The 27,811-nt window shown below is 45.6% G+C and overlaps 1 protein-coding gene across 1 annotated transcript in view; it reads right to left on the reverse strand.

The window, feature by feature from the left end:
• Positions 1-27,811, reverse strand: part of TMPRSS9 (transmembrane serine protease 9) — a 485,595-nt gene that overhangs the window by 156,688 nt on the left and 301,096 nt on the right. Inside the window, exon 14 of the mRNA XM_069649605.1 lies at positions 21,072-21,208. Within this exon, the coding sequence (XP_069505706.1) occupies positions 21,072-21,208 (137 nt within the window). The remainder of the gene's footprint in view (positions 1-21,071; positions 21,209-27,811) is intronic.

The following is a 27,811-nucleotide window of genomic DNA, read 5'->3' on the forward strand; positions in this document are numbered from 1 at the left end:
ACATGGCTCAAGTCGAGGGTACACGCGGGTGACGGAGTCCACCCACTTTGGACTCAGTCCCCCCACCTAAAATGAGAAACATTGAATGACCTCTTTGAATTTGTGAATTAAAGATGACCTCAGGGATCAAACCGCAGTCGTCAGGTTTGTAGGCTGGAGACTTCACCACTGCACTACACAACCTGATGAAAAATAGCAACCAACTAAAGGTGAAATGTTGCATTTCCGTACGGCAAGGAAAACATTTGCACTGGTTCTTGAAGTTTAAAACATGCACACCTTTTAATGTTTTCAAAAACACTATTAGAGGAAAATATCCTCTCTTGGTTTTGTGTGTGTGTTTATTTTATGAAAGGCAAATGCCATTTGTCCTGTGCAATTTGGGGGTTATGCAAAGCTAATTTAATGAAATGTGTATATTTCACCTTGATATGCTAATTTCTGGTGACGTTGCATCCAATTGCGTTTGTTGAGGAGTCCCTCACTTTAGTTTTTAGGACTTGACCCCTGGAGAGAGGTGATTCTTTTCCTTGAATTGGACGTGATAAACCCCCTACTCAGCTTGCGGTTTGGTCTGTGCCATAAAATGAAAAATGTCTGGTCAAAGTTCTTTGAGGTCTTGTGGTTGTCTTACACATTTTTTCCCTTTTGACTGAAATGGGGAATTTGTTTTGTGGTGGACACCTGCCAGTATCCCGCTTGTCTAGGAATGGGTAGAACTGAGAGACTAAGCATACTTGATTTTGCGTGGATGCTGTACTGGCCTTCAGTCCCTCAGTGTGGCCTCATTTGCAGTGGGGTGTATGCCCCCATGTCTCTCACAGCAGGACGGTTGTCACCTTTGAAGTGGAGTGCCTCTCCATTTAGTGGATATTGAGTGTGGTGAGGTTTGACTAATCATATGAAGAATGGGTTTGATGCTCCCCTCACTGCTTGGAAGGCTAAACAACCTTGATTGGTGTGGACACGCCCCTGACACTGTTCGACTGGAGGCTTTCTCACCTTGATTGGTGTGGACACGCCCCTGACACTGTTCGACTGGAGGCTTTCTCACCTTGATTGGTGTGGAATCTTACAATGTCCCTTTCAGTAGGCAGCACTGCAGCTTGAACTGAGTAGATGCCACATTTTATTTTATTTTATTTATTAGATATTTGTAAGACGCCTGTACAACAAACAGTGTTTCAAGGCGCCACATGACAAAAGAAGTGGGCGTGGACAAGGGAGAAAGATAACAATAATGGTCCTACTAGACCTTGTGACATTCCGATCATGCAAGTGCAGTAACAAGAAGTGCAAAGGAGAACGGGGGGTGCTGGTATGCACAAAATGCAAACTGCTAGGGTTAGATGGGAAGTGAAGGGTAAAGCAGAGAGATGCAAGTGAAAGGGTTGGTGGAGGAGGAGGGGGTAAGAGGGCACGGGGGCTAGACTAGTGCGAAGGGGGGACTAGGAGGTCAAGTGTCAGGGAATTGCATGGGGTGGAAGGGGTGAGGGTCCACATGCTAAGTGCAAGGAGGGGGGTGCACTGGGTGGGAGGGGGGCTGGTGCCCTGTAAAACTCAGAGGGAACCAGGCAGCCAGTCATTGCGGCAGAAGAGTCTGTTAAAAGGGGAGGGGGAGAGGGAAGAACAAAGGGAAAAGGAGGGTCTTGAGGAGCTTCCGGAACTTAAGGAGATCCCGCTCAAGCCTGAGAAGGGCAGGAGGAGAGAGATCTACCCCCCACTCTCTGTTTAGAGAAGTATGTGACCTGCAGAGAGTTGGAGCTAGAAGACCGGAGCACTCTACCAGGGAGATATTTAGGGAGAGTGAGTTGGATGTAGCGGAGTCCCAGGCCCCAGAAAGCCTTGTGGATGATGCAAAGGGTCTTGAGTTTGATCCTAGAAACAACGGGGAGCCAGTGCAGAGTTTTTAATGCTGTAGAGATGCGGTCCCTTGGCTTGAGGCCAAGGATAAGTCTTGTTGTCCTATTCTGAATTAGTTGAAGTGGGCGAAGTGAGGATAAAGGAAGATTGAGGAAAAGGCTGTTGCAGTAGTCCAGCCTACAGTGGACCAGATCTCTGGAGACATTGAGTTTCTGGAGGAAGGTGAGGATAGGGAGAATGCCTCTGAGGAGGTGCAGCTAATAGTGGTCCTTCCTGACAAGATCTGTGATGTGAGGAGAAAAGACGAGAGAGGAGTCAAAGATGACACCAAGGTTTTTTGCCTCAAAAGAGGGTGAGGGGAGGGGACAGTTAGAGGGTAGCGAGAGGGTAGGCAGGAAGGAGGGAGCTGTGTTCCCAATGAGAAGGTTCTCAGTCTTACTGCATTAAGGCAGAGATCATTGGCAGCACGCCATGCCTGAATAGTAGTCAGACAGTCAGGGATGAGAGAGGAGGAAGAGGCGGTAGAGGGAAGCTTGAAGGCGAGCTGGGTGTCATCTGCATAGCTCTGGAAGTGAGGAGAGAAGAAGGAGATCAGGTGGGCCAGAGGGCCAGGGTAGATGTTAAAGAGCCACAGCGAGAGGATAGAGCCTTGAGGGATGCCGCAGGTGGAGAGTGTGATAGGGGAGAGAAAAGGGCTGAGCTGAATCTGGAAAGATCAGTCAGAGAGGAATAAGGTCAACCAGTCCAGTGCCAGGCCCGTGATGCCAAGGGTGTCACAGAGCTGATGGTTCAGGGTGGTATGATTGACCATGTCAAAGGCAGAGGAAAGATCCAGAAGCATAAGAACAGATGGCGAGTTGGAATCGAGATTTGAGAGCAAGTCTTCATGGGTGTTCAGTAGAGCAGTTTCCATGCCTTTGGCAGCTCTGAAGCCAGACTGGTGGTCGTGGAGACAACCAACAGATTCAGTGGATTGTAGCAGTTGGGAGATAACCAGCTTCTCCAGGGGTTTGCCCGACAGGGGGGAATGTATATAGGGTGGTAATTAGCCAGGCAGGAGGGGTCAGCAGAGGGCTTTTTGAGGAGAGGATGCACAAGGGAGTGCTTGATGAGTAGCAGGAAGGAGCCAGCGGCAAACGAGTGATTACAGAAATCGGCCAAGGCTGGCACAAGGGAGGCAATGTTGTCCTTGATAATTCTGGAGGAGCAGGGGAGCACCTGTTTGGAGGAGACTTTAATAGAGAGGACTTTTCTAGAGACCTCATCAGGTTCTATGGGCGAGAAAGAGGAGAGTAGGAGGGAAAGTGGGAGGGGGGCTAAGGGAGGCCTGTGAGCTGGGAAGGGAGCAGGTAGAAGAGAGTAAAGACAGGATGTCCTGAGTTTAGGTTAAGAAGTGGCAGGCCAGTAAAGTACAGAGGGTCAGGGATGGCAGGAGAGAAGTGGAGACTGCAGTAGGATTGGCGAATTCCTTGCAGATTTCAAATAGTTCACCTGTGTTGTTATTGGCCCCAGAGATGTGGGCTTGGATATGGGTCCTCTTCTTCGTGCAGATGGCGAGTTTGTATTGCGTTTGGAGAAGGTGGCAGGCCAGTCTGTCAGAGGATGTGCCTGATGTCCTCCACATCCGCTTGGCAACCCTGCACTTGCGTTTCAGAGAGGCCAGGTCGGAGTCATACCAGGTGTTGGGCTTGGAGGCAGGCTTCATGCGGATCCTCATGACAGGAGCAAGGATGTCCAGGTTGTTGGTGATAGAGAGGTGAAGTTTAGCAAGGGCAGAGCTAGTGTGGGAGTCCGTAGCAGGAATCGGAGGGGGAATGAAAGTGGCGGCAAAAGCAGCAACTGACATTCGCTTCACAGGTCGAATGACAGAGCAGACAGGCAGTGCGGGCAGAGGCTTCGCCAGGGGACCTAAGAAATTCATGTGAGAGGACAGGAGAGCATGTTCAGACCAGGAGAGAGGTGTAGTGAGAGGGTTGGAGATGGGAATGTCTGCTGACAGGGTCGGATTGGCCCCTCTGCCGAAATCATCCATGGGGAGTGTGGGCCGGTTTCTGGCCATGCCTGTGCCGGTTTGGAAGAAAAAGAAATTGAAAAAGAAAATATATTTTATTTTAATTATTTTTTTTTCATTTTCAAAAAGCCTTTCATCCTTCTTAGGTCGATAAATGAGTACCAACACAGGTTGGGTGATATTGTATGCATATTTGTTCTATAAAAAAGAGCTTAAGCGTAAGTGCTATACAATAACATATTATCATTTGGCCTTGGATGTCTGCTTGGATTCACAGTAATTTATTGTACTTATGAACAGTGCTATTTGATGACACTTCCTGTTTTATCATTGGTGAAAGGTCTTGTTTCATCGCTTCCCGTGATGTCACTTTGGGGTGGAGTCAAATGACATCACTTCTGGTGATGACATCAGAGGTCAAGTGTCGTGAGGCGAGGGGTGGGCCACTTTTTTGAGATGAGGGGTGGGCCACTTTTTTTGGGTGACCGGGCCTATTTCTTGTCCCAGCCCGACCCTGTCTGCTGAGAAGAGAGCATCCAAGGTGTGTCCGGCTGAGTGCGTCATACCGGAGAAATGAATGGTGAGGGAAATAAAGTTTGAGAGGCTAAGGAAGAATCCTGTGGCTGAATCAGGAGAGTCAAGGTGAATATTGGAGTCTCTGAGGAGGAGAAGCTTGGAGGTGGAGGCAAGAAGAAAAGAGTTGAGGTCAGACAACTCCGAGAGGAAGAGGGAACCGGACATGGGGTCCTGTAGATGGTGGTGAGAGTCAACGAGAGGGTTGGAGAGATACCAAGCCTGCAGATGAGGCATTAGAAGGTAGAGTAGGTGTGCGTGGGAATGATAGTAGCAGGGACCCATTCAGGGGAGATCAAGGCCACTCCGCTTCCAGACCTTTTAGGCTTGGGCTTAGAGAGGATCTTGTACCCTTCAGGGAGGTGTGTGTCAAAAGCAGTGACAGAGCTGGCAGTGAACCACATCTCAGTGAGAGCGAGAACGTCAAGGTCAAAGTCTTCAAGAAGGAGACAGATGTCAGAGGCGTGTTTAATGGCAGAACGAGAGTTGAGGGTAGCTAGGTGAAGCTGGTTGCCACCTTTGAAGTTCTTCTGAGGAGGGGTAAAGGGATATGGTACAAACATCGGTGGTGGCGAAGAGGTCAGGGGTTGGTAGAGGGAGGGGAGGCAGGAGAAGGGAGGAAGTTGACAGAAGATGCCTTTAAAGAAGAAGGAGGTTGGGGTGAGATCCCTGTGCCATCTGGTAGACATTAATGATGCACCTAAAGGATTGGAAGTGTGCCAAGAGTACTTCCCATCTGGTTTGTGTAAGAAAAGCGTGATTGGTTGACAGACATTTTAGCCACACTAGTCCTATCTTGGGTAGTCATTTAACTAGTAATAATGTCCGTGCAGGTACTTGGTGCTGCAGATTGAAGGGATGGGTAACACTCAACCTTGTTTTACTTTAGCAATTATTAGGGTTAAATGCACATCCCTATGCAAGCAATCAAATTGAAAAAGTATGCAGTTGTGTATATAGTTAGGAGCCCAGTTTCTTAAGGCAGCATAAAATGAGCTGTACTTCACACAGCCACATATATTGTATCTTGTGATTATTGTGTTAGTAAGTGACAAGTACAAGGTACAATTTCAATATAGTGTTGTTGACTCCAGTTTGAGGCAGTATTATATGAGGATCAATTGGCAACATAGTATTGTTGACTCCATTTTGAGGCAATATTATATGAGGATCATTTGCCAACTGCGTGGTCGAAACTGTTGGCCATGCAGTTGGCAATTGATCCTCATATAATGTTCCCTCAAACTGGAGTCAACAACACAATGTTGAAATTGTGCCTTATACTTGTCCCTTACTAATACAATATTCACAGGATACGATATATGTGGCTGTGTGAAGTACAAATCAGTTTCTGCTGCCTTAATAAACTGTACACCTAACTATATACACAACCGTATACCTTTTCACTGGGAGCGCTTGCATAGGGATGTACCCGCCTATAACCTTAATATTTCCCATCTGGTACCACCATGGATGGTTGAAAAAGAGAAAGGGGAAAGGACTGAGACCATATGGGAAGTCCATAGGTCCGGAAAGGGAGAGACAAAGAGGATGCCAGTGAAGAGGATGTCAGTGGCAGTCTACCTGAAAGAAGCGTTGATGTAAGTGTCAGCAATGGGCAGACCTGGGTTGGAGACCAAGAGATCTTTCTTGAATGTTTTCCTTCCAAGCTTTGAGAGAGAGGTATGATAGGTGATAGAGTAGCAGTTAGAGTAAATAGGGGAGGAAGGGGGCAGAGAGACAAAAAGGGGGAGAAGGGGAAAAACTGCACAGTGCACAATGTACTCACCAGGCAGCCTAGCAGCAAGACAGGCTCAGATGAATCAGCTGCGCTACTACACACAGGTCTCCAAAAAGGGTATTTTGCTGCTCCAGAGGAGGGCAAAAGGCAACTCAGGAGGGATGAACACTTTTGCGGAGTACGAGGAAATAGTCCTCTCTTCAATGAGAGCACATTTGACGGATAATCCAAGGTCACAAAGTCTCCCAATAGATGCCCAGTCCTCATGGTACAGACTTGGATCAGGAAAACAGGGCTGACAGTTCTTTGGTGGGTGGTGGTTGAAGTGTATTGAATGTGGCTAGGATCGTGGCCGGTTCACCCTGTTGGGGGCTATCCCGTAGTACCTGGACCATCTTCTACTATGAGACGGCTGCTGAAGAACACTTCTCTCTATTATAGTATAGGGCCTTCTTCTAGGCCATGACTGATGGCTCTGAACCTTAGATGAGGAGGAAAACCGACACAAAGGCTCTGAATGTTCCTTCAGGTACGTCCTGTGTTGAGTTACACTTGTTTCCTTCAATCACTGCTTCCACAGCGCCTGCAGCATTGTGATCCTCTACTTCATCCAATTGATCAAAATATATCAGCCACCCATCCAAGATGGCCACAAGGGATCAGGTACAATAAGGGTCATAAACATAGAGAAATGACTTGTCCATAAAGACAATGGGCCTCATTACAAGTTTGGCGGTAGCCTCACCGGTAAAACCGGCAGGCTGCCGCCAAAGTTGCAAATTATTCCGGCACCCAGGAATGGGCAAGTACCGGGTCGTTATGGCCCTGCCGGACCTGGGAATTACCCATTCGTGGGCACCAGAATGAAATGCTCCCCACTTCCATTGAGCACCAGAGGGCTCAATGGGAATGGGGAGGTTGGATGCACCGTTACCATTCAGAATGGTGCCGGTGCATCCGACATGCTGTGCTCGCAGGTGCCGGTATGCCCACCAGGCCAGTCCTGGCAGGCGGAAAGTCACCCACGAGTACAACTCGTAGTTTGCTGGTCCAGTAACTATGGTACCGGCAAGTTTACCGGTACCGCTGTTACCAGACTGGCAAACTAATAATAAACAATGAAAAAGAAGAGTGCAAAAGACAAAACTAACAGGGGGAGCTGCGCTCCAGCAACCCTACCCCATGCATTTGGTGTGCTGGGTACTGCTTGCGCACCAAGCTGGGGCTTTGCAGTAGTTTGGGCAATGAGATGTCCAGAAATGACAAGAGGCGGTGGGGGGAGCGAAATCATCTGGAGTTCGCAAAAGGAGCCGTGAGCTTCGGGAGGCCCGCGCATGCGCTCTGACGAGGGCTCTCATGCAGGTTTCGAGACTCGACGACAGCAGGTGCAGCACAGGGCTCAGGCTTGCTATCCAACTGCCTAGTGTGCGCACGCAGGTGATGGTGACACACATATAGCATCCAGTCACCTCAATCAAGATCATCCTTTGTCCATTTCTCGTCGCGGCTCGGCAGAATCGGCAGCGCTCATGCTGCAGTGCCAAGGATGTGCACCGGAACCTCCCGCTGCTCCATATCCAAGGGCCTCCCAGGAGTCCACTTGTTCCTCACCGGCCACCGGGGGGACGTGGAAATCAACTGCAGATTCGCCAACTTCCAACTGGGACCACAGTCTCCAAACCAGCGGCTCGGTTGTCTCACGACACAACACCGCAACAAGACACAACAGTGTGTTGAAGGTTCCCCTCTTCCACGCTTGCCGTTCTCATGGTGCATTGAGGGCAGAGCGTCAGAAGTTTCGGCGGGCCCCCCTGATGCAGGATGAAAAAACACTTATCAGTGCCCTCCACAAAGCAAACAGAGCCCCATCAGATGTTCGGGGCATTCCCCCAACAGAATCCAGTCAAGCCACTCTGGGTCCACAGCGAAAGACAAAGGATTATGCCTGGACACACGAGGGCAAGCAGGGAGCATCTTTTGTTTGCATCACGAATACCTTGAATGATGCTGTGATTGAGAACTGCTTGGGGAGCGGAATGGTGTGGCTTAGATGGTTGGGTATGGTGTGCTTTGCTGGCACCGGTTGCGCAGATGGCAACTTTTTCAAACGTTTTGCCAAATGTAGATTGCTGGTCAGGGACTGAAGATTTAAAGATTATGTTTTTGACTTATGGGATTTATGGCAGTGCAGCGCAAGACAAAGGAATTTGAGGACAGATTCTTTTTTGTGAAAAATTCGGCTGCCAGCAAGTTGGATTTATTGTTTGCTTACCTTGAAGCCCTGCCCACCACCGCATCCCAACACCATAACTATGCACTGCTGCGCGTGCACCGGGAAGTGCCCAGAAGTGCCTGTTTGGCTGGCCGCTGTGCTCCTGCTCCATCTGACCATGCCATTTATTTTTGGAAGCATTCTTTTCTGAGTTACCTTGAAACCCCCCCCCACCACTGCATCCCAATACCATAACTAGGCACTGCCGCGCACACTGGGAAGTGCCCAGAAGTGCCTGCTTGGCTGCCTGCTGTGCCCCTGCTCCATCTGACCACGCCGTTTATTTTTGTAAGCTTTCTTTTCTGAGTTACCTTGAAGCTCTGCCCACCACCGCATCCCAACACTATAACCAACCACTGCCACGTGCAGCAGTGCGCGCACATAGAGAAGAGCCCGGAAGTGCCTGGTTGGCTGACCCCTGTGCTCCTGCTCCATCTAACCACGCCGTTTATTTTTGGTAGCTTTCTTTTCTGAGTTATCTTGAAAGCCTGCCCACCACCGCATCCCAGCACCATAACTAGGCACCGCCGCATGCACCAACACCTGCGCACTGTGAAGTGCCTGGGAGTAGCTGTTTGGCTGGCCGCTGTGCTCCTACTCCATCTGACCACGCTGTTTATTTTTGGAAGCTTTCTTTTCTGAGTTACCTTGAAGCCCTGCCCACCACAGCATCCCAACACCATAACTCGGCACTGCCTCGCGCACCATAAGTGTCCGGAAGTGCCTGTTTGGCTGTTCGGGTGGGCGGTTGCAGTTGCAGCTTTTTGTTAACATTTATACCGCACGTTGAAGTTTATTTTTTAACATCTCTCCATCCACTAGCGGTTTCCGTGTGATCATTCTTAAGCTTACACTTTGCCTCTTTATAGTGCATGAAATGTTTCCCGTTATGAACTTGCATTGATTTCCAGCTCAAGTGACACGCGTATTTGACAACTGATCGTGTGATTCCTTTCCTGTCCTTAAGCTGTTTGTGACTATTGTTGATGACGTTTGCATAGTCTGAGTCTCAAAACAAATGTTGTTTACTGTTGTGATCATCTCTAATGGTATATTGCTGTTCATCTAGGCGCACATGCAGCCTGCTAATAGTGTATAACCATGAAGGCAAAGCAGAGTCATCGCTTTTGCCATTACGCATTCATTCTTCACTTGTTTCAAGCTAATACTGTCTGCAATTGACATCTGTAGTGTTGCCTTACAGTGCGCATATTTCCAAACATAGGCCTGTCTGCGCAGGTTGTGACTCATATTTTGCCCTCAACTGAGACTAGCTTTGTATCTTTCGTTATATAGTTACTTGCTCTAAACCAGCGAACACTTATTTAGAACTTCACAGCGTGCCAAGAGTAACGTCACTGTAGTACTCAAATACGCTGGCTATTACCTGCTATTACATAGCAGTGATCATTTAACCATCATATAAACAAAAAGAAAAACATATATTTTTCCCCCAGAAGAGGCAGGTGAGTGGAGCTGCGGTGTGCGGCCCCCATTTTGGAAAAAAAACTTACTTTAAAAAGTGTTTTGGAACCCCTATGTGCCCCGGCCACCATTTCCTGGATTCTCCCCCTCCAGCCCGCCTCCCATCCCGCCCACGGGCAGTGATTGGCTGCCTAGCGTGCAGCATGTGGGCCCAATGCTCGCTCGCTGCCACCAGCTCCATTTCCCCCAGAAGAGGCAGGTGAGTGGAGCTGCGGTGCGCAGCCCCCATTTTGGAAAAAAAAAACACTTTAAAAAGTGTTTTGGAACCCCTATGTGCCCCGGCCACCATTTCCTGGATTCTCCCCCTCCAGCCCGCCTCCCATCCCACCCACGGGCAGTGATTGGATCACCCTCATCCCATAACCAACCCTCCCAGGGCAGCCAACTGCGGCTAAGGGCCCCAAGGCAAAGGGCAGCTCCAACAGAGGCGGCTCCAGAAATGTTTCTGCAGGTGTCAGCAGAGGAAGCCAATGAAGCCAGCAGCTAACAGACACCAACAAAAACTGTAAGTGTGGCATGGGTGGGGTGTAGAGCAATTACTCTACACCAGAAAGCCCCTGCCACTCTACCTCACCTTATCTGCCCATAACATAGACTGCCGTAGACTTAGCCCATGCATACTTAGAAAGTTGTGTGACCACCAGCCTGATTCCAACCATGACAGTGTTTGAAATGTTGCCTTGCACTGCATCCTAACATACTAGTCAATGTTAACAAGTGTCACACCTGCAGGGCACTGGGGACACTAGCCTGCGTCGCATCTGGATAGGATTGTAAAGGGCAGCATCTGCCTACTTGGATGGAATTAGGAAGGCTTAGCACACACCACACTTGATAGAACTCCAGTCGAAATGTTAAAAATATGAATGATGGCATTCTAGATGGGATTACGAGTATTAGCAAGCAGCATACTTAGATGGAACTGTAGATATTAGCAAGTGCCACACTTAGAATTTGAGAACATTAGCCTGCGCAGTATCTAGACAGGATTGTGAATGTTAGCATGTGCCACACTGAGAATCTGAGAACATTATCCTGCGCCGTATCTAGACAGGATTGTGAATGTTAGCATGTGCCACACTTAGAATTTGAGAACATTAGCCTGCGCCGTATCTAGACAGGGTTGTGAATGTTAGCATGTGCCACACTTAGAATTTGAGAACATTAGCCTGCGCCGTATCTAGACAGGATTGTGAATGTTAGCATGTGCCACACCTAGACGGATCTCGATTGTTAGCATATGCCAACCTTAAGCGGATTTCCTAGCTTCACACTTTAGCGCAGGTTAGCGAGTGCCACATCTAGACGGAATTATGAAGATTACCAAGCACTACACTTAAAGGGAATTGAGAATGTCAGCATGTCCCGCACTTGGATGGAGTTGTGGGCACTGGCATGTGCTGTATCTGGATGGTATTGTGAGGACCGGTGAGTGCCACATTCTGACTGAATTATGTAGGTCAGCAAGTGCCACACTTAGACAGAACTGTGAATGCTTGCATGTTAATGTCACATAACCCACTAACCGATATAAACTCAAACTCTCTGCATACTTAAAAAACTCACACAACCATCTCTCGTAAAACAAGCCGCATGCACTTCACCACACTGCAACAACATATAAGCCGCACCAACAGCATACGCGGACGGACACCGATCCAATACTCGCACCAAAGCTCAGCACCTGGTGTCTTCTGAGTTGAAGCTGCCAACAGTACACCACTCCTCTCACTATCCTTCTCCCGCTTTACCTCACTAACCCATCCCACCTTCTTGTTTACAGATCCACCAGAGCGCCTGGGGACCAATTGCGTTGGTGATGGTGCGCTATATAAGTACCGAAAACAAAACATAACATAACATATATAAACCCCGTTCCTTCACGATGGTCGGGGGTTTAAGAAGTGGCAGATATCTGAAAGAGTCTCACGTTGAGGACTCTTTGGTTGTGAATCAGCCTTCCTCCATTAAGGCAAAAACAAGCACAGTGCTTGACAAGAAAGACTTATTGCGGGAAGTGTCCGCCAACATGCCTTTCCACAACGAAGGGACCGATGCCTGCACTCTGCCATTTAACTTGAATACACACTCAAACCTTACCAGAGCACAGATACATCTTTCTCTAACACCCAAAGTAGAACCTCTTTCATATTCTCTACATGAGATATATGATTTCGACAAATCTGTCTTTCAGGGTCACATAAATAACGTCAACATTCTACACGTCATAACAATTCACTGTCTGATATATCTATGCTAGCGCCTGCGGTGTTGGCAGAATTGTCACTTTTGTTAAATGTTAAATGTTAAAGGTATTTGTACCGTGCACCTTCACCAAAGGAGTTGGTCCCCAGTCGCTCAGGTGGATTTGCAAACGAGAAGGTGGGATGGGTTAGTAAGGTGAAGAGGGAGTAGGATAGTGAGAGGAGTGGTGTTCTATTGGCAGCTTCAACTCGGTATACACCGGGTGCTGAGCTTTGGTACGAGTATCGGATCAATGTCAATCCTCGTGTGCTGTTGGTGCGGCTTATGTGTTGTTGCAGTGTTGTGAAGTACATGTGGGTTGTTGTGAGATAAGTATGCAGAAATGTTGAGCTTTTTTTGGTTAGTGGGTTATATGAAATTTAACATGTTAATATTCACAATTCTGTCTAAATGTGGCACTTGCTAACCTTCACAATTCCAGCTAAGTGTGCCACTTGCTAAGCTTCACAATCCCATCAAGAAGGTACTCAGGCTAATGTTCACAATTCTATCCAAGTGTGGCAGCATGCTAACATTCACAATTACATCCAAGTGTAATCCTATCTAGGTGCGACGCAAGCTAATGTTCACAGTTCTAAGTGTGGCACTTAATAACCTTCATAATTCCATCTATGTGTGGCACATTCTAACATTCACAATCCTGTCTAGATGCGGCATTAGCCAGTGTTCACAATTCCATCTAAGTATGGGACATGCTAATCATTCGAAATTGCATCTAAGTGTGGCACATGCAAACATTTGCAGTCCTATCTAGATGTGACGCAGGCAAATGTTCACAATCCCATCTAAATGTTGCAGTCCTATCTAGATTCGATGCAGGCCAATGTTCACAATCCCATCTAAGTGTGGCACATGCTGACATTCACAATCCTATCTAGATGTGATGCAGGCTAATGTTCACAATTCTAAGTGTGGCAGATGCTAACATTCACAATCCTATCCAGGTGCGGCGCAGGCTGGTGTTCACAATTCCATCTAAGTGTGGCACATGCTAACGTTCACATTTCTATCTGGATGCAACACAGGCTAAAGTTAAGAATTCCATCTAAGTGTGGCGCAAGCTAACATTGTTGCAGCCGTGTGAATGTGACGCAGGCTAATCTTCACAGTTCTCTCTAGGTGTGGCACTTGTTAACATTGTCAAGTATGTTAGTATGTGATGTAAGGCAACATTTACAGTCAATCCATGAATAGATTTAGGCTGGTGGTCACAAGTCTCTCTAAATATGCATGGTGTAAGTCTATGGAAGTCTACATTATAGAAAGGTGAGGTGAGTGGCGGGGGCTTTCTGGAGTAGAGTAATTGCTCTACTCCCCACCCATGCCATACTTACAGTTTTTGTTGGTGTCTGTTGGCTTCCCCTGCTGAGACCTGCAGACACTTTCTGGAGCCGCCTCTTCTGCGGCCGCCCTTTGCCTTGGGGCCCTTAGCCGCAGGGGCTGCACGGGCAGAGGGCTGCCCTGTGGTGCCCTTGATGAGGGTGCAATGGGCCAATCAGGGACGGTGAGAGACTTGGATAAGAGAACCAGGAAAGGGGGAAGGCCGGGGAGAGACTACACTGCCGCCATGGACTACATGCTTTTTAAGGCACTAGGATTAATTTTGGATGGCTGGCTGAGGGCATGGGGGCAAAGTTACACTCACCTCGCCTGGGGATTTGCAGCTAATGGTGCTGATGCCTCGGTGCTCACAGGTCACTAGCCCTGTGTTGTGGGTGAGATTGCCGGGCCAATCAGGGCCGGTGGGAGGCGGGGATAAGAGAACCAGGAAGAGGGGAAGGCTGGGGAGAGACCACGCTGCTGTCATTCACTACATGCTTTTTAAGGCACTAGGCTTAATTTTGGATGGCCGGCTGGGGTCATGGGGCAAAGTTACACTCACCTCACCTGGGGATTTGTAGCTAATGGCGCTGATCTTTTGTTTCATAGTTCTAAAGAAGAAGTCTGCCTGTTCAATAATACACATTCCGGCCCATATTTACAGAACAACCCACTGCCACCTTTGGCATCTGAAAAAAATGATTGTGGCAGGAAAATGGCGAGTTCTCCCATTTGTCACTCAATCAAAGACAGGCAGGCTTTGCACAGGCTAGCGGAGAGTCAAACAGCGCATGAAAAGGACCACTCTGCACATGCTAGTAATGCACCAAATTTAAATGCGACACCCTCCAGCATTGACTTATCACTAGACCCAAACGCCACAGACATGTACACATTCCCTGTCTGTTCTAACGCGCATACTGAATCTACTAGACAAGGGCCATGAAGTCACACACTATGAGATTCATGATTTCAAAATATCCCTGACAGACATTTTAGCCACATTGGAGGGCTTCATTTTTGGTCATGAATCTTTCAATCTGGCTAAATGTCCAACAGCCCGAGGAAATAAAAATGTATCTGTGATATCTAGCTCAAGTCAAATCTTGGGCCCTTGCAAACTGAACAAATCATCTCAAACTCGCAACACTGATATCATAATACCAACGGTCGAAAAGGCTTGTGCAGTGGGTTTTGGTATTTCTTCCATTGCCATGAATAGCACTTGCGTACTCAAGAAATGTTGCAAATCATCAATTCTAACTCAGAAAACATCATTAAGCTGGAAATTCTTGCTCAAAACATCCAGGAAATGTTTTTTAATAACCATAATGAAAGCAAACCAACTGCCGAGCACGATCGACAAGCTAATGCTCTTCTAGGTGAGGATCCTAACAGTCCGTCCCCATTAACCAACCTCATAGAACAAGACGATAAAATTATGGATAACAATATGGCTTCCTCATCTGCACCCATATTAATACCAGACGAATCAGGTGACTCCATCGAGGTCATATCGCGCAAAACCTAGACAAGATTCATGAATGTAATTCCCTGATTAAAAAAATGTGCACCTTATCTAATGCTGATGAAATCTTAGGTCTGGACCAACTCAATGCAGAAAGCAAATCTCACCTATAGCTTATTGCAAGTGAGGTCGCCACGAAGTCTGATTCCATGACTCTGCCTTTTAACAAAAAAAGAAAAAAGTTAACTCCAAACCGACGACAGAAGATGCTCATTCAGCCTCTACAAATGTAGTGTCTTTGGATTCTATCGACTCTATGCAGGTCCCCATGCGTCTCCTAAGTGAGACAAGCAATGTTAAACAAATTCAGATGTCAAACCTTTTTGCTATACTAGGGCATAAAAAAGCTAAAGCCTCTTCAGTGCTCCAAGAATCCTCTGCAGAGCCCACCATTACGCTGCTTCTGTGACTAATTCTCATGCCACATGTAATGTTCCTCCAGCTGCAAATGGGTTGGTTCCTTTGGCTTTGAACATTACTGCTCCTCCTATAGTAGACAATGGGGGTCATTACGAGTTGGGTGGTAAGGTAAGGGTTTACCGCCACCGTTAAGGATGAAGGTGCTGGTAAACCCTTACCGTCCTATTCCGAGGTCCCTTAGCGGGTCCCAGCAGGAACGGCCGGTCTGACCAGCCGTTCTCTGCGGGTCCGTTAAGGGACTTTGGAGCTAATAACGGGCCTGTTATTAGCGCCTTCCCCATTCCCATTGAGTCCTGTGGGATCTCAAATGGGAATGGGGAATGGTTTACTGAATGGGGACTTACCGGGTCCTCCAAGGTCGGAATGACCCGGTAAGTCCCCATTCAGTCAGACCGGACCCGGGTTTGGAGGCAGCCATGGTGCTAATAGCGCCATGGCTACCTCCAAACACGTAATGACCCCCAATGTGAAAGCAGACGTCAGTTCAGCTCTATGAGGTAATACAAGTGATGTAATTGACGTATGCAACGGACACACTTGTCCGGAAAATAACACAGCTGAAGCAAACAAAATTTTGGAGAACACTACCCAGAATTTGAAGATCTTAGGATGGGAGAGTGACTCTAAAATAAATGGCAAATCCAGATTAAATCGTTCCTATGTCTTTAACCTATTTAACAAGATCCCTTCACTAAGGATTCTTAATTCTGATGACATAGACTGGCTAACTTTGTCAATGATTAACAACAATCGGATGATTTGACAAATTCACTCTTTTGCTATTACTAAACTGATCTGGGGACATAGAGATGATCTCTCATTACTAGGTCATCATTGCCACTTATTTAAAAACGTGGCTGAGGCACGCTTGTTTGTAGAGTACCACGAGAACTTAAATGAGACCTGCAGGATTGATGTTGTCAGTGGTGACAACCTAAAAGATCCTAGCAACAAAGTGAACACGCAGTTCCTCTCCCTGGCTGGCACAGTGAAGGATTGGAACTGGGTTGAACAATTAATAAAAACATTCATGTCCTTAAAGAATTTTAATTCGGTGACGTAGCCTTGCAGGCCTCAACTTTAAATCGTGGAACACATGTGGGTATACCAACCTAGAATCCTGGTTCGACCTCGCACTAAACAGCGATACTCTAGGTACAGGAAACTATGACGCAAAAAATATATATAAAGATGGCTTCAGCACATACTCTGTACCGCCACTTATAGGTCCCACAATGTGAAAGCACGATCGAAAAAGATACTTTATTCGGGACAATTGTTGGCAATTGAATTGACCCTAGAGGGTAATATACACATTTATTTTCTTATCCTTCCCCTATATTGGAATTCTGAAAAATATGAGCTTGATTACATTTTTAGATAATTAGAGATGCTTCTAGAAGATGCCCTATTCCGCAATCCAGACTATATGGTGGTCATAGGGGCAAACAATAACTCATCCTGCAATTATGCAGGCGTGAGCAATCAGCTGAGTGCAACACATAATGGGACACCTAACTCTCTGCTCAGGGGACAAAGGTGGGTATCCTTTTTAATGGATTGGAACATTCAAATTGTTGAGTTCAGTCGATACGCTTTTAACTTCACATGGCAATGTGGATGTTACAACTCCCATATAGACTATTTTTGTGTCTCATTGAACCTACTGCATCTGTGTGACCCGGCAACAACGCAAAATCCTGGTCTTAGTGAGCATTTAATTGTTAATTTAAATGTCAACATGGAGCCCATTACACAAGCAAAAATACCAGCCCTCAAGTTAGTTGAACCTGAGCATCCTCACATCTCCCTATGATGGAACCTGAAACTTTGTCGACAGCTGACATCTATGGTTCAACAAGCTGACCTCTGGGGTGTTACTCAGGCGGGTCGGGTAGAGATTTTAGAGAAATAGAGCAACTCATCAATCTCACTATCGAAGAAAAGCTTAACGATTTAGTTAATTTTCAAACTAACAATCATTTTAGCCATAAACACACATACAACATTGAGGTGGCAGTCCTAAAATGCAACAAACGTGCACTCAAACGGAAGGTAATGACTTCCTCCCAGTACATACTTAGTAAGCATCAGATTAAGCAGAGGTTCAAGAACAAAATCAAAGATATTAAAATCAAGCTGCACAATGCGGATAATCAGAAGGTAATACAACACCTATGCAATCATAATACCTCATCCATCTGGCCGAGCATCAGGAACAGTAATAAACCCCCATCTGATCCATTGAATTCTTCCATTTCAGCAGAATTATGGAAAGTCCACATTAAAAAAAATTATCAAATTCCTCCAATGCACGCCAATGTTGCATTCCCTTTATTTGAGATATCTACTATGGGGTTATGTCAATGGTCATTAACTGATGTCGAATGGGCAATCAAGAAATTGAACTACTCGAAAGCCGCAGGTCCTGATGGGATTCCTTTGTGCATGCTCAAGTCCAATCCATTCTTTTGGGCCTAATACTAAAAATGAAATTTGAATTTATTTTCAAATCCAAGATGATTCCCCCATCTTGGCCATTAGTTATCATTATACCAATTTATAAAAAGGGCAATCCATCTAATCTGGACAATTTTAGGCCCATAGCACTTATGGACTCCGCATCAAAAGTATTTGCAATCTTGATTTTGAATGATCTTGAAAAATGTATCCAAGAACATGACATCCTGCCCAAATTTCAAATAGGCTTTAGGAAAAATATGGGTACGCTCCTCAATGCAACTATTCTATCTCATACTTTGGAATCAACAAAGAAATCTGATACCAGTCCAATGTATATGGCGTCTTTGGACATGACATCAGCATTTTATTCTGTCACATGCAACCAGCTGTGGAATAAAATGGTAAAATTTGGTATCCCTCGCAAACTCATCTTTATTATTTTTCTCTTACACAATAAAACTAGCTACGTCTCGAACAGAAGGGTTCGCTAACAGATTCAATCTTGACATTCACAGTGGTAAAACAAGGCTGTAATTTGGCCTCTACATTATTTAATCTTTATTTGTCAGATCTCAGTGACATTTGGTACAATGAAAATGTATTTCTGGTTAGACTTGGCAAATTGCGAATTCACTGGATGGCATTTGCTGATGACATAATTCTCTTTGACAGGACTCCTTTTGGTTTGCAGAATAAATTTAACATATTCTCTATATATGCTCATAAATACAATCTTCACTCTAATCCCAGAAAATCCAAATTTATGATTTTTACTGGGAAAAATAAGATTAGGAACTTCAAATGCTCACTTGATGGTTTATCAATTGAGCGTCCTTTGTCATTAAGATATCTTGGATAAAATGTATGGGACATCTCATCTATCACCATGTGGAGGGATAGTCTAGATCAAAAATTGAGACCATTGATTTCACAGATGAGAATCATCTACAGGAAATATTGTACATTTTGAGTCTTGCCTCTAATTGATTATTACACATTAAAAGTAGAACTTGTACTACTATATGGTCTCAACATGTGCCTAGTAGACCTCACAATGTTTCTGGACGTACTACAAGGTTGTATATGGAAGGAAACATTGAGACTTGCTAGCTCTGATCCTAATTCCATCCTGGGACATGAACTTGGTCTCAATTCCTTATCCTCCAAATATCAATGGAGAATGCCAAATATGTATGCTAAAATCATCAAACTCCTTGTATATAGATCTGTCTCAGATGATCGACGATGAACAGCCACCCTCTGTGTCACTGTTTTGTAATAGAATGAAATCTTTAATTGACAAATTAGGCGAATTAGGTGAACCAAGATCTCATAATTCGTCCTGGATTTGTTAAAAACAAACTGTATAGTAATGATTGGGTGTGCCCCATTGATTGCATCAATCAATACAGCTCATATAAGGAATATGCTTCCTTTCTTAGGAAGAGAAGCCCTCATTCCCGTTATCTTCTTTGTTTTCCTGTGACAAGGCAAATGCTTTGTATTTAAGATTTAAATTAAATCAATTTCACATGTACGACAGAATCAAATCCTGGGGGAATAAAGATGTTTCGAAGGTTAGAGTTTTACACACTGGCTGCAGATTTTGTCTTTGTACCAATTTAGATGAAACCTTGAAACATCTTGTTATTGCCTGCCTGTATTTTCAATCTGATAGATTGCTCTTTCTTGGTAAATACTTTTCTGTTGACAATAGCCTGTCAAGATCTTCCCTTTGGCATAATTGCATGTGGTGTGAGAAAATTTCTTTGATCTTGTCTCTTACCCGCCTTCTGTATGCAATCAATAATGAACTGACGAAAGGGGAGAATGCATACACAAATTTATAAATTTCATAGTTCTGATGTGAATGTAACCTTATGTTTCAAATGTTCTGTTGCTTGTATTACTATTATCTGTATGTTGATCTGGCAATGTTTACGCAAATGTACTATTTTATATCTTTGATGTTAATTTGCACATTCGCCTCTTTGCACATAGTACTGCCAGAACTGTTGACTCGGAAATATCTCATCTAATTATGGTTTTGTTTTAACGGTTTTATTTACATGGAAAATTTGATTTTAATCGTCTTTTGATATTTCCATGTTTTTAAACTATACTTGTGAAGGTTTTTTGCACAAACCATACACAATCAAATTAAAAATTAAAAAAGTGATTGGGATTTTCAAGTAGATGTCACAGGTTACAAGTTCAGGGTGGTTCATAGAAGGACAAAATAGGTAGAGACTGGAGGGAGAAAGACACACCAGGCCCACCATGTCATTCAGCTCCCAATCACCAACTGACACTCATGGAACATTCCCTCAGGTTTTGACCCAGGCACCCACTCAACATTCCACTAAACTCCATGCACGCCTAGCATACATTGTAGCCGCAACCATTCACTTTGTGCAACAAAAACCCAGACCAACCCTCTGTTCATCCAACGCCCAATTCACAGCCATGCAGTTCTACGTTCTAGTTAATTGCCATAAGGTTGTTAGAGTTCAACCCTAACCCACCCCATGGGTCTTCCTTTGCATCAAATATTCTTGGACTTCCCCGTTGTTGCCAAATCAATAGGCTTCCTGAGTTCCTTCTTGTGATGTATTCAGTTAATACTCTCAATAGCAGTGTTCCCTGACCCCAATACAGAAGGAGTACATTAATTACAATGGTCATGCAGTGCCTCAATAAACCACAATAATTTTGATGGTGTCTGATCAAGTTGTCCCACTGCTCCAACTGCAAGGATGACAGACTGTACTATACTGATGATCCCTAATAAGGGTGAAACATTTATGCTGTCGTTTGTCATCCTCCATAGCTGTCTGTTTAGGTTGATAATTTATATATAAAATATCACTGCCCTGCTGTAAAAGGCTTACATTTGAGAAATGTTGCATACCCACAATGCATTGCTCATGTAGCTCTGTACTGGATGTGAACACACACACACACTCACTCACACTCTGTCTCTCTGAGTATAACATTTGGCACTGTTTTGACAGTTTTCAAACTGGAAATGAACTAAGAGCTGTACTGAAAATATTTTTTTTTAAACCTCTCTCCGCAAGAGAAAAACCTCAACAGTGGTGGATTCGTCTTTGACAAGGTTTTTCCTTACCTGACATGAATCCACCTTGCCATCAATGAAGCCTGCGCAGATCATCCGATCAGTGATGGAGAAGTTGTAGAGAATATTGCATATCTTCTGGTCGATTATTCCAACAGATGCCTTTTGCAGCACATCAGGCTTGGCCACTGCAGCAAAGTACAAGAATGCAGTGGATGCATTGTTAGAACATGTCTGCAATGACTCTTTTAACTAACAGGTAGGATGAATGGCAAATGGCCAGTTAACAGTTATCCTCTAATGCTGCGTTATGTGCAGATGTCTAGCCTGAGAAAAAGGCAGCAGGATCTCTGATAACTTCAGGTCAGTGATCTCCAAACTGTGGGGATGGCTCCCCAGGTGAATACCCAGGGGCATGGCGAAGGGTGTGATAGCCCCGATTTCTCTTGCTAGCCCACCACTAGCCATTTGAAACTAAGGTTGGGGTCCCGAAGCCGAGAATGCCCTGCAATACCGCACCCCTGTCGCAGGCTTCCGCCCTCTGCATCGCATTCATAAAACGAGGGCGGATCGGGAGTAAGAAGCCCTGGTACCAGTCTCCTACCACCTCCCCAGACCCTGGAAGGCAGGACGCTCCAAGAACAATCCCCTGTCAGTCCTCTCCCACCTCCACCAGGGCCACAAAACGCAGGGAGAGGAAGCCTTCAGAGTAGGCCTCTGCACTCACACTCACGCAAAAGTCGGGCGGAGAAGACCTCTAGACCAGCCCCTCCCTGTACGTGGACATCCCCCAGTCTCATTAGGCACCTCGAGATAGTTCTGAAGGTCAGGGTTCACTTTGTTTTAGGAAGGTTTTGTCTGGCTGGCTCCTTGTGGAAAGTCGTGATGCTGTGCATTGCCCACGGCACAGACCCTTCCTTCTTCTTGGATAAACTAGTGGTGTGTCACCCGCCCTGAGACCTTAGAGAGAGCCCCGCAACTTGAGCTTGCTAGCGGCTGCAAGCAAAGGATAGGAGGATCTGCTTTCTCAGTCCTTGCCAGCTCCAACTCAGGAACTCGCTAACCCTTACTATCGGCCTTCACTTTCAACTCCACTCTTGTGGACATGCCTGCAAGACCTGGCTGGGTCTGACTTCCTTCTGATCTTTGCTTTCTACTCTCCTTTAGCCGTTCCAAGAGAGCTTCTGGTGTACTCTGAGCTCAGGAAATAATACTTAACATGAACAAAACATAAATACACGGACCTGCTTATGCTACTGTCCACACATCTTTCTCACAAAATAACCTGGGTGAGGGAAGAGGCTTTGCACCAAGTGCCTGACCCTTTCCTCCCAACACCCACAAACATAAGAAGCATTGGCATGGCTAAGAGTTTTGGCTTTTGTGTAGGCATGGCATAGCCATTTGCCCGGTAATGACATAATGGTACTACCTGGCCATAACATGGCAGAACATAGTATGATAACCTGGGCATATTGTTGCAGTGCTTATTTAGTCCATATACGCAAGCCACAACTGTTAGATTTGTCATTACTGGTTTTTAACAGGACCTCGGTGCAAGGAACAGATATAAATCAAGTGGCTAAAGGCACACTTGGTTAGGACATTTCTATTAGATCAGTATTGCATTTACAGCTGCAATTATTGTCTCTCAGCAGACTACTTAGAAATAATACTAGAAGGCCACAGTTTGGTGTTATTGCTCGAAAGCGGCAGCTAAAAGGGATCCCTGATGGATGTGCTTTGGGCAGAGAAGGGCACGTATTGGGCGGGCATGACTATAGTAATTAGCATACTCAACAAGTGGGCAAATAACCAAATACTACCCACAAGTAGTGTGCCCCTCCTCACATGTCATCACTCTCCTAGCTGTGCTCCAATGCAATAGTTTGGCGTATAAGTGGTGCTTTGGCCAAAACTAGAAATGGGGACAGGATCCACCAAGATCAGGCTACTAGTCCTATAGTCAAGCAAACACAACCAGCGGTAAAGCAGGTGGTGAAACGCTCTGAATTCCACCACCGATCCACACAAAACACATCGCAAGAGGCCTCGTCACCCAGACCCCTGTCTCACCAACCATGGAAGAGGCTCCCGGAACAGACCTATGCACACTGCTTCCCTTGAAACGAGAGAGAGGGTGATAGTCTGCCTTTGCAGAGCCTGGTGGATGTTTGTCAATGTGTTACTTTGCCCTGTTGCTGCCCTGTAATTTATGTTGGGTATGCATGAATGTTGTTGCTTGTTGTAGGATTGTTGGGGGCAGTGAAGTGCAGGGGTTCTTGGATAGATGTTGGTAAGGGGCTCATGTAGAAAATGCAACCATCAGAAATGGCCAGTGTATGCACCAGATTGAAATGCATTTACACGTCATTGCAGTGAGCACGTGTTAAAGTTAGTTCATTTCAGAAAGATGTTCCATTTAACCTCATATTTAACAAAGTTCAGATGGAATAAAATAGAAATGGTTTTGGAATGCTTTTCTGCAGTAGAATTAAAACGTGCAGGCAGATCAGAATAACAGCAGTTTGTGTGGCGGGCTGCGGAATATGAAATATGCACTGCTAAAAGGCCATTGTTTTGGAAGGAAGCAGAAAGTGAGATGATACATTTAAAGTTTAGTAAGCGTTTGGAAAATTACTGAGCAGCTCGGATGATGTGGGCACATCAGGAAGAGAGGCAGGTCCTTTTGAGGGACAGGGGTAGCCTTTAAAAGTAAGAGAGACAGGGGGTGTGGGTCAGACATGCAGTGCAGAGGTTCAGAAACATCCTGGCAGATGGACAGGCTGAGTTTGAGGACAGCAGACTGGGGAAGCAGAGATCCTGGCAGCAAAGTCGTCTTCTCCTTGTCGGCTACCCGTGTGTGATGAGGTCGCGATATCTCTTATCAGTGGAAAGTCCAGAAAGGAGGGCTGTTCCAGAGATAGCGGCTCAGGAATCTCGCCAGCTTCCAAGGTGTATATAAACCAGTCAGAAGTGAGGTGGATGCCTGAATGTATGCATTTTTATAGCTAGTCAGGGCCGGCAGGTTTCTCTCATGTGTAATGTTCCTTGATGTAAAATGAACACAGCTGTGAAAAATCAGAAGAAATGGTTTGTTCTGCTGTCATTTTATTTCTTCCCTTTTCTTTCTCAGACTACATCTACTGCCAAGTGCATCGAAGTACAAGATTGGTAGTATGATAAAAACTGAGGGTGTCTATTAATGAATGCAAACTGTATAATACAGTATGATGTAGATGTTCTCTTCTTGTACCCAAGTTTTGGACGCATGACATGTTTTCTGAATAGATCCAAATAAGAGTGTAAATAAAAAACGTTTTAAAGCTAAGACAGTTTGGATTGAGTTTTCTGTGCATAAATGTGCTCACTGACACAGAGATTGTGAGGTTACAGGGAAGAGCCCCAGTTTACTGCAGGTAGTGATTAATTTTACCACATGTGGTAAAACCTGAAGTCAATTTTGGTATTCATAGTAAGTAAGTTTAAAAGTGTGTGATGTAAGTGTTTCTGATGACTCACTCATAATGAAACATGTTTTATGATGTGGCTGCTAAAGCATAGCTCAGCATCGCAGATAAGTTGCAGAGGGGAAACAGTGACACTGTCAAATATAAGTGCAATAAGTCCGGTAACTTTTATTTAGGAAAGCCCAGGGATGACATACAGGCATTAGGGTGTATTCTGAGGGTAGCATTACCAATCTAAATAGGGAAGACACCAATGCGTTACCACAATAAAATATACCACCATTTTACCACAATAACAAATATATCTAACATTGTGCTATGTATTGCTGCCTGCGCCTTGTTTGTTCTGTATGTGTGATGGAACCTTCCGCTCATTCCAGTTCTGTACATTTTATGTGTGTGTGTGCTAGAGATTCTTGGGATGCTAATCAGACAGTGCAGTGTGTGAGAAGTAAGGGCACCGTGTCCATAATTGCCAATGTGTTGCCAATGAGCCACCCATTATTGACGAGCACAGCTGGCCCAGGGAATACCCGGGTGCTCCCACATCTGCAGCGTGCAACCGAAGAAGCACTCCTGGGCAAGATGTATTGCTGGGGAAAGAAGGTCTCCGTTTGCTCAGAGTAGCCCATCTGCTCATTCCCAATGTGCCATGCAAGGCCAGGGGTATTTTGATTCCTCACCCTTGCATGCTGGCTGTAATACTGCACCCTAGAATATGCCTACGGGGTACTCCTGCATCTCCCCTATGGTTGGGAGGGCGTGGGGTTGTGTGATCCTTCTGCTCACTACTTGCATCAGGGACCATGACTCAGAAAGAGGTCTTTGATTGGCCCCTCCCCCAGCTTCCTGCCTTCAGGGGGTGTGGGGCAGGCCACAAAGAGGAGCAGCAGTGAGAGAAGGAGTCCAAAGCTGCATCTACAATAAGCAGGTATGCACAGTGTGTGTCTGTGTCTCTATGTATATATGTACATGTGAATGTGTGAATATGTGTGCATGCCTACAAATGCAGTCAGTGTATGTGTGTGTGCATGTGGCATGCGGACAGGAGTGGGGGATGGGCGATGTAAGTGAACGCCTTTGAATAAATGACTGCGGATGGGGAATGCCAAGGTGGAAATTTGACTGGATGAACCAAAATTACGGTAAACGCCAGCATGGACATGTTTTCCTAACCTTTCATGACATTATTACTGCCATTACGGGCAAAGCAACAGTGAGTCATGTTACATGATACCTTACATAAGGTAATGTAGCTCAGCGGGATGAGTGCTCGCTGCTTAGATCTGTGTGTGTGATCTGCAGGTCACAGATTTGAATCTCAGCAGGGCCTACTCAGCTTTTCATTCTTCCGAGGACAATACATGAACAAAAAAATGATCTCTGTACAATGCCTTATTTTATTTTATTGCTTATAGTGCATACCGTTCGTGACGTTGCGTGGTATAAATACCTTTAACATTAACATTAACAAACCTAGCTTGAGAGCAGTGGAGTGTTTTACAATGGGAGGGTGCCAGCATTGGGCTTGGCATTTTTTACAGTTGCTCATGGTATACAATAGCTCAGTACTGTTGGTAGAGGGAGGGTTGGGTCTTTATTTGTCCATGTTTAGCGTGTTGCGGAACTGAAGGATGATAGGGGCAATTCGAGCCTCTTCTGGGATCGAGTTCCAGATAGTCGGTGCATGGTAGGAAAAGGACTGCTTGGTATGCTTCTCTTTAGGGGCTAGCTTAGACTCCAACCTTTTGATTGTTTTGCTACCTGAGGCAAGCTAGCCTCCAGAGGTGTGGAGTTTTGCCGCCAAGTACGTTGGTGTTCCTTCGCGACCGCTTTGTAGGTAATGCATGCATTTTTTAATATGATCCTGGCTCACGCAGTGTAGGAGAGATATGGCCGAATTTGCGGGATGCTGGTGGGCTGCCTTAAGAGGGACTGGTGCAAGGCTTGAAGTCCAGTAAGCAAGGCATTTCCCCCATCGATACAGGGGCATGAAGGGCTTGATTTTGCGAAGTGAGGAAATCTGTGGAAATGCGGTTGGTGCTTTTTTGGCTATGGGCTTTTGGAAGGAGGAAAGGCTGATGGCAACAATGAAGCTCAAGGATTCGGCGGAGTTTGACAATTGCGGGTCAATCTTTGCAGGCGCATGTCATCCAGATGCTGTTCATATATGATATGGCATTTATAACTTTGTACGAGTTGTTGTGTGGTGGGAGGACAGATGAGGACGAATTCAGTCTTGGTGGAGTTCAGTTTTAGGTAGGCCTTTGACATCCATGTTTGGATGGTGGCCGGACATTTACAGAGACAAGCAATGTCCTCGGGCCACTGAACAGAAGATACCACTGAATGTCCTCAGCATACCATTGGATGTCCTCAGCATACCATTGGATGGCTATATTTGGATTATTTAGCAGAGTTCCCATGGGTTCCCTTTATAGATTGAAGAAGATTGGGAGAAGAATGGAAACTTGGGTGACTCCACACATGGGGTTGGAACTACTTTCTTGAAAAGCTGCCCAATGAACAGGTTGTGATGGGTCTGCAATTGGCCAGGAACTCTGGGGCAAGCAAGGGTTTTTGCTAAGGGGTCGTATCATGGCTTCTGGGAACACACCTTTGTTGAGGGAGGCATTCGCAAAACCGAGCAGTGCCTTGAGAAGTGGGCCACTGTGGTGTTTAATGAGGGAGGCTGGGAGGAATTAGTCTTAAAGATCCTTAGGAGAGTGGAGAGTGAAGTTGGTCCAGTAGGCCAGTGCCTGGCAGAGGATGGATAGTGGGCTATGTCTGTTTTGGAGGTATCAATGAGAACTTTGATCTTATCAATGTTTTTAGAAGATATGCATTCCCTCACATTCCTCTTATGAAGCCAACCCCTCAGGGACACGAGTGACTTGGCACAGTGCTTGTCTATTTTGAATAAGTCTTTGATCCTGTTAGAGGGTGCCTTAGTGGTGGAGGTATAGTACAACGACTTGGCCTCGGAGATGATGAGTTTGTCGCTTTGGCGAAAGCAGTATATAAATAAATTATTATTATTATTATTATTAACTAGCATGGCATTGTTACTGGCTTTTTGGGCAAAGCCAAAGTGAGTTTTCTTATGTGTGGATACAGTCTAATGTGGGCACAGCCAGCATGGGAGTGTTTTCTTGCAGAAGCATTACATTATGGGCACAGTCAAAGTGAGTGTTTTTATGTGGTGGTAGTGGACTAAATGGGCACCGCCAGCATGGATAAGTATTCTTGTAGCACTATGGCATTATTACTGGCATTTTGACTAAAGCCGACGTGAGTGTTGTTACATGGGGATACTGGCCT

This window comes from Ambystoma mexicanum, chromosome 1p (assembly GCF_040938575.1).
Source record: "Ambystoma mexicanum isolate Mex_15411 chromosome 1p, UKY_AmexF1_1, whole genome shotgun sequence".
Classification (NCBI taxonomy): domain Eukaryota; kingdom Metazoa; phylum Chordata; class Amphibia; order Caudata; family Ambystomatidae; genus Ambystoma; species Ambystoma mexicanum.